This window comes from Mytilus trossulus, chromosome 4 (assembly GCF_036588685.1).
Source record: "Mytilus trossulus isolate FHL-02 chromosome 4, PNRI_Mtr1.1.1.hap1, whole genome shotgun sequence".
In the NCBI taxonomy this organism is placed as follows: Eukaryota; Metazoa; Mollusca; class Bivalvia; order Mytilida; family Mytilidae; genus Mytilus; species Mytilus trossulus.
This window is the reverse complement of record NC_086376.1, coordinates 76,997,895-77,017,947: the sequence shown is the minus strand read 5'-3', so window position 1 is coordinate 77,017,947 and position 20,053 is coordinate 76,997,895. Positions and strand designations below refer to the sequence as shown.

The following is a 20,053-nucleotide window of genomic DNA, read 5'->3' as shown; positions in this document are numbered from 1 at the left end:
AAAAAGATTTGCATTTGAAAATGTAATTTCTGTTAAAGAAGTACAATAGCATAACCATCTCATCTTTTTCTTTGTACACAAGCAAAAATAAGGTGACAGCCATATTTCTTTCATGGTCAATCCTTGTATAATTCATTGAAATGATTAAAGAACCTTTGTGAACACCCTCATAATCATATACACCATGGCCTCACATTGTCATTAGCCAACAAAGTCTCACAACTCCTAAAATGTCAACTGATAAAAGTTTCTTGTGGGAATGCACAAGTTTATACATCATGTTCTCATTAACTACAAAGTTTCGTGAAATTATGATGTGTGTTTTCAGAGGTGTTGAGATGACAAACTATTGCACTTAATATATAAGACCAAAAAAAAATTAAGAGGCTTAACTCCTTAAAAAAACAAGAGTGCACATGCTGAAATATATCGCCTTCTTTTCTTATCATTGATATTATGTTAACAGTCCTAAATGTAGGCTTTATTACAACTGTCACATAAACCTATCATTAACCAAGAAAACTAAACATTGACCAATGAACCATGAAAATGAGGTCAAGGTCAGATGAAAAATGCTAGGCAGACATGTACAGCTACCAATTCTTCCATACAACAAATATAGTTTACCTATTGCTTATAGTTAAAGAAAAACAGACTAAAACACAAAAAACTCAACACTGAGCAATGAACTGTGAAAATGGGGTCAAGGTCAAATAAAACCTGTGCAACTGACATATACTGTGGATTCATCTATTTTCTTGGATATCAATTTTCGTGGATTGCCGATAACTAGCATATTTGTGGATATTTGATTTTGTGGTTTTTCCCTTCGCTGTATACAAAGCCTATTGAAAATATGATATTCGTTGAACTTTTGAATTCGTGGTTCACCTTAACCCACGAAACCCATCACAAATTGGTATCCAACGACCAATAATGAATCCACAGTAGATCATTAAATATTTCCACACACCAAATATAGTTGACCTATTGCGTATAGTATTAGAAAAAAAGACCAAAACTCAAAAACTTAACTTTGACCACTGAACCATGAAAATGAGGTCAAGGTCAGATGACACCTGCCAGCTAGGGGTGCAATCAACAGTTCTTTTCTATGATGTCATATTTTGAGGGACCATGTATAATTGACCCTAAGTGGTGGTAATATTAATAAAGACACTTGTATAAAACTAGATATTTGCACTAGAATCAGAATTTTCTCTAGTTAAAAAATGAAATAAAAGTAAAGTGTTCTTTCAATAGTACCAAAACGTTTTATCCAGGGAAAATGGGAAAAACATTGCCTAATCTAAGCATAAAAACCCTTAAATCAGGTCATGTGCACATTTTTCATTATCATAACTGTATGAATTTTATAGATTTTTACCTAGATTTAAAAAAATTCATGCTTCAGGGTACTTCCGAAAGAGCTACAGTGGCTGCAAATAAATTTTAAATTTTCACTGCCAAAAAAACGGGATGTTTACAGTGTTGTCTCCCCTCAAAACATGTATATTTAAAATCTAGTTTTTTAAATAATTTTAATTATTCAACCTGTTTTAATTGAAGCTAATTAACTTATTTTTAGTCAAATAAAAAAACCAATACTTTTTCATCAATTATGTTGATAAAAAGGGACTAACTACCCTCCATGTCTATTTTTAGTCGGGGAATAACCCCTAGTTATAATATACAAAACTTTGTGCACCCTAGAGTTGTACAACTTACAATCGTACCATACACCAAATAAAGTAGACCTATTGCATAAAGTACAAGAGAACAGACCAAAACACAAAACTTGACTATAACCACTGAACCATGAAAATCAGGTCAAGGTCAGATGACACCTGCCAGTTTGACATGTAAACCTAACAGACCATCCATACATGGAATATAATAGACCTAGTGCCTGTAGTATCTGAGATACTAAATGGGTGGACTTGACTACCAAAACTTAACCTTGTTCACTGATCCAAGAAATGAGGTTGAGGTCAAGTGAAAACTGTCTGAGTCATGAGGACCTTGCAAGGTACGCACATACCAAATATAGTTATCCTATTACTTATAATAAGAGAGAATTCAACATTAAAAAACTTTTTTTTCAAGTGGTCACTGAACCATGAAAATGAGGTCCAGGACATTGGACATGTGACTGACGGAAACTTCGTAACATGAGGTATCTATTACAGAGTATGAAGCATCCAGGTCTTTCACCTTCTAAAATATAAACCTTTGAAGAAATTAGCTAACGCCGCTGTCGCCGCCGCCGGATCACTATCCCTATGTCGAGCTTAAAAGTTGCAGGCTCGACAAAAATCACATCTATTTTTCATAGTCGCCATTGGCAGTTCAGATGGTTTGTTGTGCAGCCCAACATTTTTGGTTGTTTCTGTTATCTATTTATGCACTGATGCATTCAGAAAATACATAGCAATAGTAATTCTTTAGATTATTTGCCTTTGTCTTAAGAGAGAATTTAACATTACAAAAAATCTTAACCTTTTTTTTCAAGTAGTCACTGAACCATTAAAATGAGGTCAAGGACATTGAACATGTGTCTGATGGAAACCATGTAACTTGGGGCATCTATTATATACAAAGTATGCAGCATTCAGGTCATCCACCTTAAAAATTATAGTTTTTAGAAGTTAACTAATGCCGCCACCGGATAACTACCCCTTTGTCAAGCTTTTTGGGATAAAAGTTGCAAGCTCGACAAAAAAAGAATATTTTTTTCCTGTTGAAAATTTAATGTGTAGTTTTAGAGAGTTGCGATGATGAGAACAGGATTGACAGACAAATGTCTGTAAGATTTTAAACTTGTTTCAACTCATAACTGTCAAGCTGCATACCAAATATAAAGTCATTTTGTTCAGTGTACTCAGAAAAATATGTGACAATAAAATAAAGTGCTTTCATTTATCAAGGGAAGTTAAAAACAAAATCTGAAACAATTGACAAATGCATTTGACTTTATCCCTAGTTCCTGCCATGCCTTAAAAATTTCTAAACGCACAGATTTGTCTGTGCTCATAGATAAATTGGGGTGTATAAATGGCAATATCTGATGAACCTATGGAGATTGACCATGTGACATAGGTGTAATATGGTTATATGAATGTTTTGAATATAAATAAACTTTTGTTGTTACGTTTGCCCATGGGAACCTTTCTTTTTCAAGTTTTACTAAAAACTTTATAATGGTGTTTTTTATGAGATACCTTGTACAAATGTTGTAGTTTGACATTATTTGTAGTTGTGAGAAATATAATACAACTAAGTTTATCAAGCACATATTTTAATTTACATTTCAACTCTAGAAAATATCACAAACAACAAATAATATTGTCATTTTTTCACTCCTTGTACTGCTTTCTTCTTCTTTCCTCCCATCTTATACAATCCAAAAAGTGTATAACAACCCAGTGTTAAAACAGAAAGCTGAAAACAGAATGATAGGTTTATTTTAAATATACAAATTGAATTCACAAATTGAATTCACATATATAGTATTTATTCATTCCAGCAATTGACTTTGAGTCTTAGACACAAAAATGTTTATTAGCTGTTATTGGCTTTGAAATAGTTTAAGTAACTAGGAGTACTCTCATATCTATATTCTTGTGTTCTTGATTGAGTTTTATGTAGTTTGTCTGATGCAATCTGATGAGTTAGGCCCTTTTAACTGTCAGATTTTTACAGTGTGCTCTTAGATTGTACTGCTAAACCACAAACCTGTCAGAATCCGTGTATGCATGTCCCAAGTCAAGAGCCGACAATTCAGTTAATGGTTTTGTACTTGAAAAAGGTAAGGGTTTTGATCATTGTAAAATTTGCATGAGGCAATCATTCATGGTTATGAATTGAAATTAGCAATTACCAACTTGTAGAGAGGTCAAAATCTATAAAGGAAAGTGACTCACTGCCCAAATTCAAACTCTGTTTGAATTTATGGTTTATAGTACTGTGTATGAGTTTCATAAAATTTAAACGAGTAAAACTTCAGTCAGAAACGAAAAATGGGACGGACAGAAATATGAATCACTTAATGCCCCTTCACCTATATATATAGCTAGAGTGTTTGCATAAAAATAAAAACATATTTTGTGTGACATGCATGATGTACTCACATTAAATTTCCCTCTTAAGGTAAATGTATTGAAGTGATATTTCCATCCTTGACCTTTGAATGTTGAATCTGGTAATCCATCTAAACTCATCTTGAATTACCTACAGAAGAAAGAAAGAAACTTGTGATTTCAATACCTTTCCTTTTTCTTTTTATAATCATAAAGAGTACATGTATATGACATCACCAAATAATGGCAAAAGCTACTTTTATAAATATCGATTGTGGAAATTAAAAAAAAACTTTATCTATTCCAAATTTTTAACCATCATCAGATTATCTAGTCCAGAATATACATAAATCTTATAAAAGCAGTTTGATTAAAGGTAGAAGCTTTTAGGCAAAATCTTTCAAGATGTCTGGTTTCAAATTCATTTAGAATATACATGTATGCTTAGATTAAGGTTCATTATAACCTTTTGGCAAATATACTATTTGCTGTACTAACACCATGTACACCACAATTTTATTCGGAGTACAGGCCAACATTGGCACCTAGTAAAGTATTACAGCTTGGCAGGAACTAGATAGTTGATATCTATAAATAATATGCTTTGAATATTTTATAATTATAAACTTTTTAAGATTTTGCAATCCTCTATAATTTTCCCTAACGTCGAACAATTTCTATTCTGATGCAACTCATGTCCAGTGATGGCGAAAAAAAGTGATACAATGTATTATGTATATTAGTCAAATGTTTTATTTAAGTAAAATGACTAAATTTTTTACCCTCTTTAAATTTGGCTCTGCAGTGATGATTTAAATGCGCCTTTCAAAAATTACAAAATACAAATAAAAGATTTATTTTTTTCTGAAGCTTGTTTATATCTATTATGAATGCTAGTCTTTTAAACTTGACCAGCACAGGCAGCAGTTCAGGTTTTTCTGTTCTCAAGACTGACAAGTGTATTTTAGAGGTATGAAAATGGTATTTTTTTGTTGAGGAAAACACAAAGAACATTATTTTTTATGGTAAATTGTTTCAACATCAAGTATTATGGAAATTTAAGGTTTATCTTATCTGAGCTGTGTTTATAACAGTATAAAACTGAAAGCTACCTTTCCTGATGACTTCAAACAGTCATGCAAATCCAATCGTGACCTTGGGGTAAGGGAGACGACTGGTGAGAGCGGAGAGGATAAAAGTCGTAGAAGTCCCGAACCCGGTACCATTTTCCCTCTTCACCATTATACATAAAGGATATATAAAATAAATCAACAAAAATCACAAAGTTTAAGTTATCCACACAAACAACACATGCAATTTAACATACATACGATTGTTAAAAATTAAATATGATATGGAACAAATATGGAATCATGAATACAACAAAAATATTATGTTATTGTACATGATATTCATGATAAGAGAGCGCCAGTAACAAGAGGAATAACTCTATTCATTTATCTTAACTTTTGTTTCTTTTTCCCCTCACTGTCTCACTGATCTGGAAATTTTAATATAGACTAAAAGCTGTATGAAAATAGAGTAGACGTGGGCGGGTACTTGTATATCCCACAACAATGAAAAGACACTATTATGCCTCGTTCACACGTACATTTAATAATAAATGTCTTTAATAATCACTTAGTTCAAACTAAATAAACTCATCATAGATACCAGGACTAAATTTTGTTTTTACGCCAGACGCGCGTTTCGTCTACAAAAAGACTCATCCAATCTCGAATCCAAGAAAAAAAAAGGCCAAATAAAGTACAAAGTTGAAGAGCATTTAGGGCCAAAATTCCTAAAAGTTTGGCCAAATCCAGCTAAGGTAATCTATGCCTGAGGTAGAAAAGCCTTAATTTAGTATTTCAAAAATTCAAAATTTTGTAAACAGTTTATTTATAAATATAACTGTCGGTGATTTAGAGACAGTTTAACTTACGCGTCAAACGTTAACACTACTTTTAACGCCGTTTCCATTCACATTGTTAACGTCATCATTATCTTCTGTTAACGTTGTGCTATTGTTATGTATCATGTTGCTATATTGAGTTCAGATTATACGATCAAACGAACCAGACGTTGTTTTACTGCCTGTCTAGACTTTAGTTAACCCATCCGTCACAATAACCATATCAATGATACTGAATTCATGTCGGCACAAAAAATGCAGACTACTAGGCTGGTGATACCCTCGGCCGGGAAATAAATCTAATTTACAATAAGTTGCATGCTAAATTTGATGATAGATGTAACACGATTGCACTGTTTTTGGACAGGCACACCTATATAACATTCCGATTATAAACTTTTTAAGCTCACAAATGATGTTCTAAGTGAATTCTACGCCATCGACATTTCGAAGATTGTTTGGAGCACCAAAATAAAGGGAGATACCAAATGATGTGCACTATTACATTATGTGTTAAAGAATGGTGATAAGCATTTGAATGGACAAAATGACTATAATACTTTTACGAAACTGAAGTTTATTTGCAAATGTCGATAGCTTTATAAACAAGATTGATGAATTTAAATTACGATTCATGAACAATGAAGTAAACTCAGATATAATTATGGTTACAGAAGTTCTTACGAAGAACAGTAGATATATAGTGAATAAATCAGAATTAGCATTAGAGGGTTATGCCATTTTCCCAGAAAATTTTCCACCAAATAGTGGTCGATGTATATTAATAATGTACATCAAGCAGGAACTGCAAGCAGTAGAGATAACTTTTAAACTAGACTTTAAGGAATTCACATGTGCCGTAAGATTAATTTAATGAATAATGATAAACCGTTTTAGTAGGATTTACATACAAAAGTCCGTCATCAACAGAAGAGAATCATAGATTATTAAATGAACTACTATTGAAAATAAGTAACTTAGAAGAGTAATATACACATATACTTCTAACTGAAGATTTAAATTTTCCGTCTATAAATTGGAAAACTTGGTCCGCCAAAGACAGTGTAAGTGAAAACTTTTTTGAATGTATAAGATTCTAAGATTCTAAGATATTTGGTACATCTGCTTGGTTCGTCTCCATTCTTCAATACAATGTATAAAAATTGGTACAAATTACTAATTTCCTATGATTGTCTCAGATTGAATGGTGTCCAGTTTGTAACGTAATCTATGTGAGCATAAAGCGATTGTATAATTGTATACCAAAGTGACTTCCAGTTCAATATAAATTCACATATCTAGGGGAATACTGTTCTTACTTTCTGATACGAGTTAATGTTACCTGAAAAATTGAAGAAGAAAAAAAGGTGAGTATTTCATTTCCTGTCACATCTGAATTATAACCTTGTGTTGCAAATAGAATACTAAATATTTGAAAATTTGTATCTATAGAAATTTGACAGCTGTTTCCAAAATATAAAATACGATAAAGAGTAATTGTGGTATCTTTTTTTTCATAGAATGTTCACAGGTAATTACCTCGTCATATCGAGGAGCGTTTAGACTTTAGTACAGTGCTTTTGTCATATTTTGGTTAAGTTTGGCATGACTATGCTACATGTTTTGATGACAAACACTGAATGCCAATATATAAACATTTTTTTTAAAATTGTAAAAAATGGTGTATAAAAACTAGTTTAAATTTATAGCCAGCTAAACCTCTGACTTGTATGACAGTCCAATAAAATTCCATTATATTGATAACGATGTTTGAACAAAACAAACAACCGTTGGTTTTCTTGTTTGAATGGTTTTACACTAGAAATTTTTGGGGCCTTTTATAGCTTGCTGTTCGATGTGAGCCAAGGCTGCGTGTTGAAGGCCGTACTTTGAACTATAATGGTTTACTTTTATAAATTCTTACTTGGATTGAGAGTGTCTCATTGGCACTCATACCACCTCTTCCTATATCTATATAATAGTAAAAAGGTAAAAAAAATAGGAGTACAGCAGTCAACATTGTGTTATAATCTTTGAAATCACTGTAAAAATAAACAAATATGTCAACAAAGAAAAACAAAAGACATATAGACTAAGCACGTAAGAAAAAAAGAAAGACGAGTAAACAAAAATTACCATAGCACAATCTCCTTTGTAAGTCCTCCGATTTGCTGCTCAATGAATGATATTTTGAAGCCACGAAGGGCATATGATTGGACAGAGTCGCATCCTTGTCAAATGAAGTTTTGTATGTGGGATTACACGAGTGCTCCTTTGTCCCTTGTTCGATTACAAGACACTCGTAGTAGTACGATCTGCATACAAAGACAGGTCATGAAAAGTAAAGCTGTTTAATAAAACTGAGAATGGAAATGAGGAATATGTCCGAGACAACAACTTGACCAGAAAGCAGATAACAGCCAGCACGCTTCATCGATATGACGAGGTTATTTCCCGTGATGTTGATGCATAGATATTAAAAATGGATTCAAAAGTGGGGGAAAAAATGGTAAAACCGATATCTCATGCTGTTTATAGAATCATATTCAAAACAGTGTGGTCCTGGCCATTGATTGACGACCTAAATTATCCCATTGACTGGGACAGATTAGGTGAACGTTTGTCTGTAACGACCATTGCTCACTTCTTACTTATTATAGAATTTAAACTGTGGGGTCACCAAAGGTTCTTAACGCCTTAAATAATAAAATTATTGGAAAAATTATTCAGGAATAACCTTTATGTTTTGATTTATATTTTTAATATTTATTAATATAAATCAACACATCGTATTATTCCGGATTCGTTTTTCGAATTGCTTTATTTAGGTGTTGAGAACCTTTGGTGACCCCACAGATTCAGTGTCTTTAACAAGTACAAAGTGAGCAGTGATTGTTACCGACAAACGTTCACCTAATCTGTCCCAGTCAATGGGATAATTTAGGTCGTCAATCAATGGCCAGGACCACACTGTTTTGAATATGATTATATAATGATCTGTTAAGCTGAATTGATTAAACTCAAATAACTCTACTGTGGACAATAGATAAGATTTTAATCATTTTTTTCTGCTCTATAAAGTAACAAAAAAAGAAATAAATCAATAAAGTGCACCAGACTAAATCGGTGTCATATCTGTTTTGTGTAATTCATATAATAGATGATTCATAATCGTATTTTAGCATATTATGCAAAGATGTTCGCTGTGACTTCTGCATATTCTTTTCTATTCAAATTCGCTGAAGTTTGTATTTTGCTGTACATTTTGAATGTTTGATTTATTTTATTAGATTGAAAATCATATCGATAATTTTTTAAACATTATTCAAACAAATGGATATCCGAGATACACCATATTTATAACCAGACCTTTTGAGGGAGTTCAAACGCGTCGTGCTTTATTAATAAACTAAAAGGATCGACATGGTTGAGCGCATTCAAAGTTTAACCCCGCCACATTCTTGATGTGCCTCAGTATATCCACTATCAGGAGTTGTTATTCAATGGTTGTCGCTCGGTTGTTGTTTGCGATTTTTGTATTTTGCAGCCCATAAAACCAGTTGGATACGGGTTTGTTGTTTTCATAAAATTAACAATGGCGTGATACTAAACCTCTGACGGGAGGGATTGTGCTTAATTCTCAAAGGACTCAGACACCATCGTCCGGTCAGTGTAAATGAGGTCTCCCAATGACATTTCAGTAACTGTTAATACTATTAGTCCTAGATTAAAGATTTATATTGATCATGGCCATTTTCTTAGTGTCTTGTATTTCTTATTCACACATCTGACTCGGACTTCTTTTAAACTGAGTTTTACTGTGTGTAAACTATTCTATGAGTTTGTTTATTCCACATTGACTAGAGGTATAGGGAAGGGTTGATAAGTCACAAAACATGTTCAACCCCGCCGCATAGTTGCCGGCCTGTCCTAAATCAGGGACTTCTAGCCTTTGTTAGTCTTGTGTTTGCCTAGTGTGGTATTTTTAAATTTGTTTCATTTATCAGTTTCGGAGTTTAGTGTGGCGTCAGTATACAATATTATGTACAATCTAATTAAAATATTGATCTCTGATTACGTTATACTGCATATGAGTATAACGTAATCAGAGATCAATATTTTAATTAGATTGTATTATGTAACGGCTGCTTTGTTTAAACTGAAAGCGGTATACTTCATATTGTATAATATAATTGAGAATGAAAAGGATGAATGTGTCAAAGAGACAACAACCTGAACAAAGAGCAGAAAATAGACAAGGCCACAGGTGGCCTTCAACACAGCGAGAAATCCCTTAAGATGCACTGATGCGTTATTCTGAAAAAAAGGTCAATTGTTTTCCTTCGGCATTAAATATATCTTCCTACTTCATTTTGGTATGTTTAGAAGATACTCAGTTTTATGTCATTTATTATGTTTGCACATACATTTGACATACATTTATTTTATTTAAAATCATTTAAATAAACATCACATCCACACAATTAATCTTGAAGAAATTAAAATGATTTCCATTGTAGTTAAAAAGTTTAAACATATCTTATTATCCAAAAACATTGACAATAGGATTAGACACAAGTTTAGCCACTAAGAACGTACGTGTTCTTCATGAATTTATTAAAATTATTCCCATGGTATATTAATCATTTATTCCAACGTAATTGTCATAATGTAAATTTTTCACTAAATAAATAACCAGCTTTGCATCTTCCCAGCCCTATAAAGGTTTCAATGCACAAGAAACAGTATGTGCCCATCACAACTATACTGGTGACGATTTCATAATAAGAACCTCCAAATACGAGATGGTAAGCAACCATTAATGGCCGAATGATAAAAACAGTGGCACTTAAATATACTAAAGTTATTTGTATTGTTTTGTTTTCCTTTGAGCATCTGCTGCACATACCACTAGGCGAGTAATCAGACAAAAACGGTACATTCCAGAAACGGAAATCTGAAACGAAAAGACATTCAATTAGTAAAACTTAATTATAATGAAAAAGAAGAACATGATATGTGATTTTTATTGGCAGTTACTTACCATCGGTTATAGGGAAAATATTTTATCTACAAAAATTGACAGTGATATGTAAAAAATTCTCATCCGTTATATTTAGAAATTTTGTCAATAATATGTACAAAAAAAGATGTCAGTTATGTGTACAAAATTGTCAGTAATAAGAACAAAATTGTTAGTAATAATACAAAGTTCTCAGTAAATAGTACAAAATTGTCAGTAATAAGTACAAAATTGTCAGTAATAAGTACACCGTTATTTGTCTTTCCCTAAATTTGATAAAGTTTTAGCTTCATTCGTCATAGTTTTAAAATAAGATAGAACTATTTGAAATTTCAGAAATAATTGTATGTTTCTGTGCTTAGTTTTGCACATTAAAGCGTGATATGGAGTTCTTCTGCATGCTACTTTTGAAAGTCACAAGGGACATATTTTCTCTTCTTAATGAGTTTTAGTATCCCGAATCTGTATATTTTATAATTCGTTTCCTTATAATGCAGTATCCTTATACATGTTTCGTTGATGTTGGTGTATGTAAAGTTGTCCGAAGTTATAAATTTCACCAGTCTATAGTTATATCTTTACAGAAAAACTAGATGTTTTGTCCTTCAATTCGTATTTGATGCCTGTACTTTGATACTCTCTGTTCATTTAGTTCTAGACTCGAGGCTATACAAGCTAGTTTCTTGGCATATCATCGGCGACTTCCTTATGAATACAAACAGGAAATGTGTCCGTATGCGTTAATTGAGACAACAACAAGGTTCGCACAGACAACAGCATAAAGCTGATGCTCTACATCGACCTATTCATGTTAAGAAACGTGTATGTATACACATAGATACATATTGTACATAGTATTGAAAATTTATATCTACGCCAAAACCTTTTTTTATGTGTGTCTTGTTGTAAGTAAGCCGTCTCTCATTGACATGTACCTACATCTCGTTTATTCATTTTTTTTAAAGCAACAAAGTTGTTAGATTATCCTGATTCCCTGATATACACAATAACAGTAGTTAAACTATAGTGCCCCCTATTCTTATTGGAAATTGTTAAACAAATTTTAAAATATGACTTACCTGTACTTGGTTGAAACTTTCTGATTAAAATGAAAGTTATGACCATCGGTATATAGATTAAAAGGTATTCATAAAACAAATAATATGGAATGGGCAAATTAGTTCCACATGACGTCAGACGGAGGTGAAATGTTGGTTGTATATCAACTTTGAGATCTTGGTTGCTGTTTTCAGTAAATTTTCTGCTAGATAAATATGAAGTTATGCACAAGACATAAATCCATACGAAGATCCGAAGAAAGCCGGATTTTGTCAAATTTTTCAGTGCTGATGTCAATATGGTGCATAAAATATAACTTGTTACGAGCATCGACATAATACGAATATCTACACAATGTATTGCTGGTTGAATCTTTGATTTCAACGCCATTAATAGAATTACGCTGTAAAATTCATGTAAGAATCCGAAGAGAATGAGTAACCACAGTGTACAAAAGTTCCTTCTTTTGATAATGGGCAATACGAGGAGCAGAACAAGCCCTCCGCAGAGAGACGTGATAATCACCAAAAATTGGAACACATCGAATACTATTGCAAAACTCAAAAATACTGAAACTGGTTCCATGGTGACTGGTTCCATGGTGGAATCACTATGTGGAATAGAGTTCGTCATTTAGCTGGAATGAAATATAAATTTGATTGTGTAAAATATTCATTAAATGCTAGCAGCTTTCCTTTATAAATGATTTTTTGTATTTGCCTGTACATGTTTTTCTGCTCAAGAATGCCAAATAATTTACCAAGATCGCATGTTTACCCAGAAACATATTTTTTGTTATGTGTCATTAGATTGCTGTCTGGATATGTTAATATACCTTGTAGCTCGATTTCATTGTTATTAAAACATTCAAAATATCATATTTACCATTTAACGATTCAATCTTTACAAGTTTATTTCAAACAATCAGTTTAGTCGATTTAGCCCCATGCAGGTGTATTCCTTCAGAACTGTCAAAACCGGGGAAAAAAAAACGTTGATAATCATACCTCATTTCCATATACTTTCTTTTTAATGCTACATCAAATAATAATCTTATATATGGTGTTAAACGTATTTCGTGTTGTTCAATAGTCAGTTTTCTGTGTAATGTTTATTGAGCTTTCAAGGTAGCATCTAAGATTCGAGAAATGGTGGCACGGATATCGAATTTGTAAATATAGCGGCGACCGTCGCAATCACTTTTATTTTGGAAAGATTTGTATGCACTTCGCCCCTACTCGAATCCATCTCTGGCTATTGTTTGTGTCTTTTTTTCTTTTTTTTTGGCCGCAGTGTTGTCATTTAAGTTCATCTTCAGATATCAAAAGCGTTTCAACACTGAGGATGTGACAAGGTGCATCAGACTCTGAATAGGGTTGCCAGTTTTCTTGCCAAAGACCGGTGGTTCTCCCATGTTACTACAGTTTCCTTCAGCAATAAAATACGGTCGCTGCAATATAGCCAAATATGCTGAAGTGGCTTTTTAAAAATACCAATAATCAATGAATAGATTCTTTATATCCCCGTTCACATCTTCTTTAATTGTTGTATTATAACGTACATACTTACATAGTACATGATTGGAAATGGAAACGGGAATATGTTTCAACCCGACCAAAGAGCAAATATATATATGTAACGGATATATAACAGCCGAAGGCCACCTACTTCTTCAACGAAGCGAGAAAATCCCACACCCGCAGGTATGAATATTATATGATTAACATGTTAATATATTTACCTAAATATTTAATGCAAGTTCGTCTATAAATTCACATTGAACAACATCTTAAGGGCTTTTATAAAGAACATACTGATCTAATTAAAGTATATGTGACATTTTAAAAAGTGCATGTACTTATATTGATTGATCTATTTAGTCGGATTGCAAATTTGATGAATTACTATTTTACACGTCATAGTTTTTCAATTTGTTATAAATCATTTGACTGTTAGATTTTTAGATGTCAAATTAATAAACCACTGATCAATTCCTTGCAGCCAAATTAGTTTATTGTTAGTATTTTATTGAAATTTGTTTTCACGATCCAAACCGAGGGCCCCCGGATATAGACACAAGACTAGTTTACCAGCAGTTTCTCTCTGCTCAAAGGGGCATATAGTTTTGGTTATATACAGAATGAAGAAAATTGCAGCTGAGTGGGGCTTGAATCTGTTATCTCTAGTATAAAAAGTGTCAAAGTGTTAAGTGCACAATAAAGAACCATAGATTTTACGTACAAGTCTTGCTTAAAAAGACACTACTGAATAAGACTGTTTACCGCGTTTGTAATAACATAAGCAACACGACATGTCTTATGTGGAGCAGGCAGGACCTGCTTACCCTTCCGGAGCACCTGAGATCAACTCCGGTTTTCGGAGGGGTTCGTGATGCTTAGTCTTTAGATATCTATGTTGTGTCTTGTGTATTAATATTTGTCTTTTTAATTTTTAGCCATGGCGTTGTCTGTTTATTTTTTATCTATGATTTTGACTTCCCTCTGGTCTCTTTCGTCCCCTCTTTTCTGTTAATAACTGAAAGAACTCATTATCCATGCAGTTTCAGTTCAAATTTGTAACCATGCAACTCTTAGTATCGAATGTTTGCAGATCGTCCTACTAGATTTATTGTAAACTGGATATGTATGCAAAAGTTTCCACTGTTCAAACACTTAACAATCCAGGATCACAATCAAGTCAGAAAGGTTGTGTTCCTGGATGTAAAAACAGGGCAAAATTAAAAAGATAAAATAATAGGCGATTTAAGTCATATTATTGGTAAAAACATTAAATTGTTTATATCAATATTAATTCCAATAAATGTTTGACGCTAACTACCATTCTTTTGTTTTCTTTTACAGTGATCAGTATTTTTCTAATAGTTTATAGTTGAAGGTAGACAATTCAGTTTTAAGTCCAGTAGTCAGCACTTCGATGTTTACATGAATATCAATTATATGGTTATTTTATTTTCCTGTTGTCAAAATATGATTTTTTTTTAAATACTACAGGATTTTCTTGTCCCATGCAGGCATAGATTACCTTAGACGTATTTTGCACAATTTTGGGCCCTCAATGCTCTTCAACTTTGTACTTGTTTGGCTTTATAACTTGATCTGAGCCTCACTGATGTGTCTTGTGAAGACAAAACGCGCGTCTGGCGTATTAGAATATAAGTCTGGTACCTTTGATAACGAATTAAATCATATTTTTTTGGAATCAAGAAAGTTTTCTTTTATCAGCAAAAGGCAAACAATATTCCAGACCACAAGTGTGAAACGTTTGTCTTTTTAATTAACTGTAGAAATTAACATCATAAATGTGTAAAAGTTATTAGGTACAACCGTTTGACTTTGAACTTGTACAATAACCATGAAAAGTTGCTTTTTGAATACAGATGGATGTCTCGGAGATGAGAAGTGTTATGTTCATTTACGGTAATAGAAATAATAACAAAAACATATCAAAACTTACCTTATTTATTAATGGAGACATACAGACACACCGAAGTAAACACACATGCAGATAGTATTTATAAAAAAGTAATACATATTCATGAAAAATGTCAATACTAACATATTCATATATCATAGTCATATGTATGTAAGGCCTTGAGCAGGATAATAAGATGTCACCAAGACAAATGTTGTCGATTTATTTAAAAGTTTTTATAGAAACAGATGTGCAAAAATATATATCTTGTTATTATGGAATCAATAACAACAAAAAATATAAAGAAAATAGATTTAATCAAAACTAAACATCCAACTATTAAATTGAGTTATGAAGATCAAAGCGCCACCTGGCGCAGTCCTATAACATTAGCAGACTGATCGGGTTGTAAACCGATCGTCCCTTCTTGGAGAAGTCGAGTTTGATTTTCCGACGTTGTTTTGAAGTGCAAGTTTAAAATAATTATATTAATAAATCATGAAATTATTTGTGAGATCGATAGAAAAAATAGGCTTTGATTAAACAGAGGCGGATTGAGGGGGGAGGCCCAGGCCCCCCTTTTTCAGAAAAAAAACCTTTGGTTGGTTATATAGGGAATCACTGAAGCGTGACGGGATCGGGACATCTCTAAGGCAGTCAGTGGGCCCCCGTATGAAAATTTCTAGATCAGCCACTGTTAAATTGGTAAAAAAAAAACCAGTTTAACAAGATAGGTACCTTTTAATTCTAGACTAAAGAAAGAATTCAGCTATTTTAGTTTAAATTCAAATTAGGACAATGGAGATTTTTTTCAATCAAGTTAATAAGTAATTCGGTTTGTAATAGATTAATGTTAGACAGGTTGTTAGTTATAGTAGTTAACAGAATGACGGGTTAACTGGTGATAGTTAAATAAATCACATTACCATACAAGTGGATACGTTATGCAATGTCATTTTATTTCTAAGATGTGCTGTGGTGACATGCTGTTTTGCTTTATTATGTGTAGTAAACTTTCCAGTGTGCAATGTAATTTTCTGTTTTGATAGTTCTATATGGTGAAATGCAGGTTATGATTTCCTATGTATAGATAACCTTGTGGTATGTAATGCTAATTTCTGTTTTAAGGTGTGTTATTATGATATCCTGCTATTAAATATGATTAGCAAACCTTCGTTTTATGTTTTGTATTGTTATGCCACTGATAGTGCCTGCCGACATGGTTTAAATTAAAGCATAGGAATGAAATGCAAGTGCTGTCTATTGAAGACCACCAGAATAACGAAAACATGAGGAGAAAAACATGTTTATAATGTTAAGCTTTGACCTAATGTCAATTTACGTCAAAACGGTCAAATGATTTCCTATAGGAATTATCGCCCTCATATGACATGTTTTACAACTTTCCATGTTTGCCTTTAGTATAACCAGATGATCCACAAGGCACAGCTTTATACGACTGCAGAGGTCTGCCCCTGATCAGTTGGGGCAAGTATGGACACAACATTTAAGCTTGTTACAGCTCTAGATTTGGATTGTGATTAAAAAGTTGACACAACATATGTTTCAGACACAGAATGAATGTGGTCTAAAAACTTAAACTTAAAAATTAACAATTTTAAATTGGACATTTACCTAAAATCTAAATACATCATGGTTAGATTTAGTATATCATAGAACCACAAGAATTCAATTTTCGATGAAATCAAATAATGTTCAATTTTAAACCCTTTAATTAAATTTAGACCTTTAAATAATGTAAACCAAATTGAAAATTTCTTGCTATTGCACAATAATGTGCAATTGAAGATTTCCTGCTATTGCGCAATATTGTGCAATTGAAAATTTCTTGCTGTTGCACAATATTTAATATAATAATTTTGGATCCAGATTTGGACCAACTTTAGAACTAGGCCTATAATCAAAAATCGAAGTACATGTTTAGATTCAGCATATCAAATAACCCCAAGAATTCATTTTTTGTTAAAATCAAGCTAAGTTTAATTTTGGACCCTTTGGCCCTTAATGTAGACCAATTTGAAAACAGGACCAAAAATTAAAAATCTGATTACACGGTTAGATTTGGCATATCAAAGAACCCCAATAATTCATTTTTTTTTATGAAATCAAACTAAGATTATTTTGGTCCCTTTTGGCCCCTAATTCCTTGGGACCAAAACTCCCAAAATCAATCCAAACCTTCCTTTTGTGGTAATAAACCTAGTGTTAAAATTTCATGGATTTCTATTAACTTATACTAAAGTTATTGTGCAAAAACCAAGAAAAATGCTTATTTGCTTTATTACGTGATACCAATATACGACCATTTTTTTTTAATTTTTGCGGTTGTATAAAAACATATAGTAACTGTTAATGGCAAAAATTATAAGCAAGACAACCTTTGCAACGAGGTTAATATGTCCGGCGAAATCGTTAGTCGATTGGTTATTACAGTTTTCGCCCTTAATGATTTTACAAATATTTGGTATTATTACCAATTATCTTAAAAACTATAAGGCGATAGCTCTAGAATCTTTTGAAACAAAATGATCAGCAAGACAAGATCTACAAACAAGTTAAAATTTCCGTTATAGTAAGTAGACTATTTAAAGTAAATTAAATGATTGGCCTTAACTCATAGTGACGGACGACTTGTTCGTGCTCTCTTGAGTTTTGAGTAAAAACTAAAGAAGATAGAGAGATTTTTGTCATGAACTATTCAAATCTATAACATTAGCGAGTTCCCATTGTGAAAGATGCACATAGACCTTGACACGTGCTCTTTAATATTGAACGCCATGACTGCCTTATGTTAATGATCAGCATTATATTCAGTGCTCACAACTTTATATTCATTGCTCACACCATTATATGCAGTGCTCACAACATTATATGAAGTGCTCACAACATTATATGCAGTGCTCACACCATTATGTGCAGTGCTCACATCATTATATGCAGTGCTCACATCATTATATGCAATGCTCACAACATTATATTTTAGTGTTCACAACATTATATTTTAGTGTTCACAACATTATATTAAGTGCTCACACCATTATATGCAGTGCTCACAACATTATATGAAGTGCTCACAACATTATATGCAGTGCTCATACCATTATATGCAGTGCTCACATCATTATATGCAGTGCTCACACCATTATATGCAATGCTCACAACATTATATTAAGTGTTCACAACATTATATTAAGTGCTCACAACATTATATTAAGTGCTCACAACATTATATTAAGTGCTCACAACATTATATGCAGTGATCACAACATTATATGCAGTGCTCACAGCATTATATGTAGTGCTCACACCATTATATGCAGTGCTCACAACATTATATTAAGTGCTCACAACACTATATTAAGTGCTCACAACATTATACGCAGTGGTCCAAACATTATATGCAGTGGTCACAACATTATATGAAGTGGTCAAAACATTATATGAAGTGCTCACACCATTATATGAAGTGCTCACAACATTATACAGTACTTATACAATATTTAAAACTGATTGAAATAAGTAAATTAAGAAGCATGATCAATTTAACACAAATTTATTCCACACCAAGGCATTTAAAACTTATTTTGAGGATCAGTTCCACCATATTCACAACTTAATATGTATATATATTTACTAGAACACACCCGTGATATCGCGGGTCTGTGACTGAATTAAAGAATATAACTTGTGCGTAAGCCTTATTTTAGTATTGGTATTGTCATCTGATAAAGTTATGCCGATTTTAAGATGCACAGTTTTCTCTGCTTTCAACATCTTTCTGTTTGAACCCGTCGACCTTGAACTTAGGGACCTACCATTTGATTTTTATTGGGGGGGGGCTAAGATGAAAAAATTTGTCCTGCTTTTTTTTTAGCTGTAATCTCTGTCCTGCCTTTTTATTTTTCACTCTGTTCGGTCCTGCTTTTTTTTTTTAGTTTATCCTGACTTTTTTTTTACCTAAATTGTTGTCCTGACTTTTTTTTTGCAAGTGTTTCATCCTGCCTTTCTTTTTTACTCAAAACTTAAATTTCATCCTATTATTCGTATTGTCATCTTAGAAAGTCATTCTGATTAAAATACTACAATCGGGAACAATGTGACAATGATTGAATTTAGTAGTGTCAATCCTGTGATTACGACCCGTGTATATAGCAAAATCCTAAATACAGCGTTTGGTGGTGCGCCTGTCAGATGCGGAACGTACAGATAATGTAATAGTTAACAGGTGAATATACTATTGGTATCGGTATCGGATTCGACCCGGAACTTCTTAATTATTGGAGCTCATTATTGGCAATATTAAATAAGTGGAGTGGTGTAATCTTTAATCAACAGCATTGTACTATATTAGTTATATATAAAGTTTAATTCTTTGATTCGTCGTGTTTACGTGATCACGGCTGACAAATTGGACCTCGTTATTTTAGTATATTAAATTGCTTCGTCGAACGCAGTTGGATACGACCGCAGAGGTCCAACCCTGAACCATTCGGACAAAAATGGCCACACCATTCACGCTTGATTCAG

General features: G+C 32.7%; 1 protein-coding gene and 1 long non-coding RNA gene across 5 annotated transcripts; both read right to left on the bottom strand.

Annotated features, from left to right (window-relative positions):
- Positions 1–3,281: 3,281 nt before the first annotated feature.
- LOC134716006 (uncharacterized) lies at positions 3,282–5,312 on the bottom strand. Its single transcript, XR_010106824.1, has 3 exons — positions 5,192–5,312; positions 4,131–4,230; positions 3,282–3,441 (listed from the first exon to the last, which is right to left on the bottom strand). It is a non-coding gene; the product is annotated as an uncharacterized LOC134716006 (long non-coding RNA).
- A 5,071-nt stretch (positions 5,313–10,383) lies between these two features.
- Positions 10,384–15,721, bottom strand: LOC134716004 (uncharacterized). Of its 4 annotated transcripts, XM_063578665.1 has the most exons (4): positions 15,548–15,721; positions 13,081–13,523; positions 12,094–12,710; positions 10,384–10,948 (listed from the first exon to the last, which is right to left on the bottom strand). In XM_063578665.1, exons 3-4 carry the CDS (start codon positions 12,704–12,706, stop codon positions 10,656–10,658), a joined length of 906 nt encoding a protein of 301 aa, XP_063434735.1. In that variant the 5' UTR covers positions 12,707–12,710; positions 13,081–13,523; positions 15,548–15,721; the 3' UTR covers positions 10,384–10,655. The 4 variants fall into 4 exon arrangements, with proteins under 4 accessions (XP_063434735.1, XP_063434732.1, XP_063434733.1 ...); XM_063578662.1 differs by lacking the exon at positions 13,081–13,523 and having other exon boundaries at positions 15,548–15,718; XM_063578663.1 differs by lacking the exons at positions 13,081–13,523; positions 15,548–15,721 and adding an exon at positions 13,643–13,797.
- Positions 15,722–20,053: the final 4,332 nt, after the last annotated feature.

Excerpts from the sequence above, each read along its gene's own strand:
- LOC134716004 (XM_063578665.1), bottom strand. The coding sequence starts at position 12,706 with ATGACGAACTCTATTCCACATAGTGATTCCACCATGGAACCAGTCACC. Across the intron at positions 10,949-12,093 it reads AAAGTTTCAACCAAGTACAG|ATTTCCGTTTCTGGAATGTA; the intron begins GTAAGTCATATT and ends TTTTCGTTTCAG.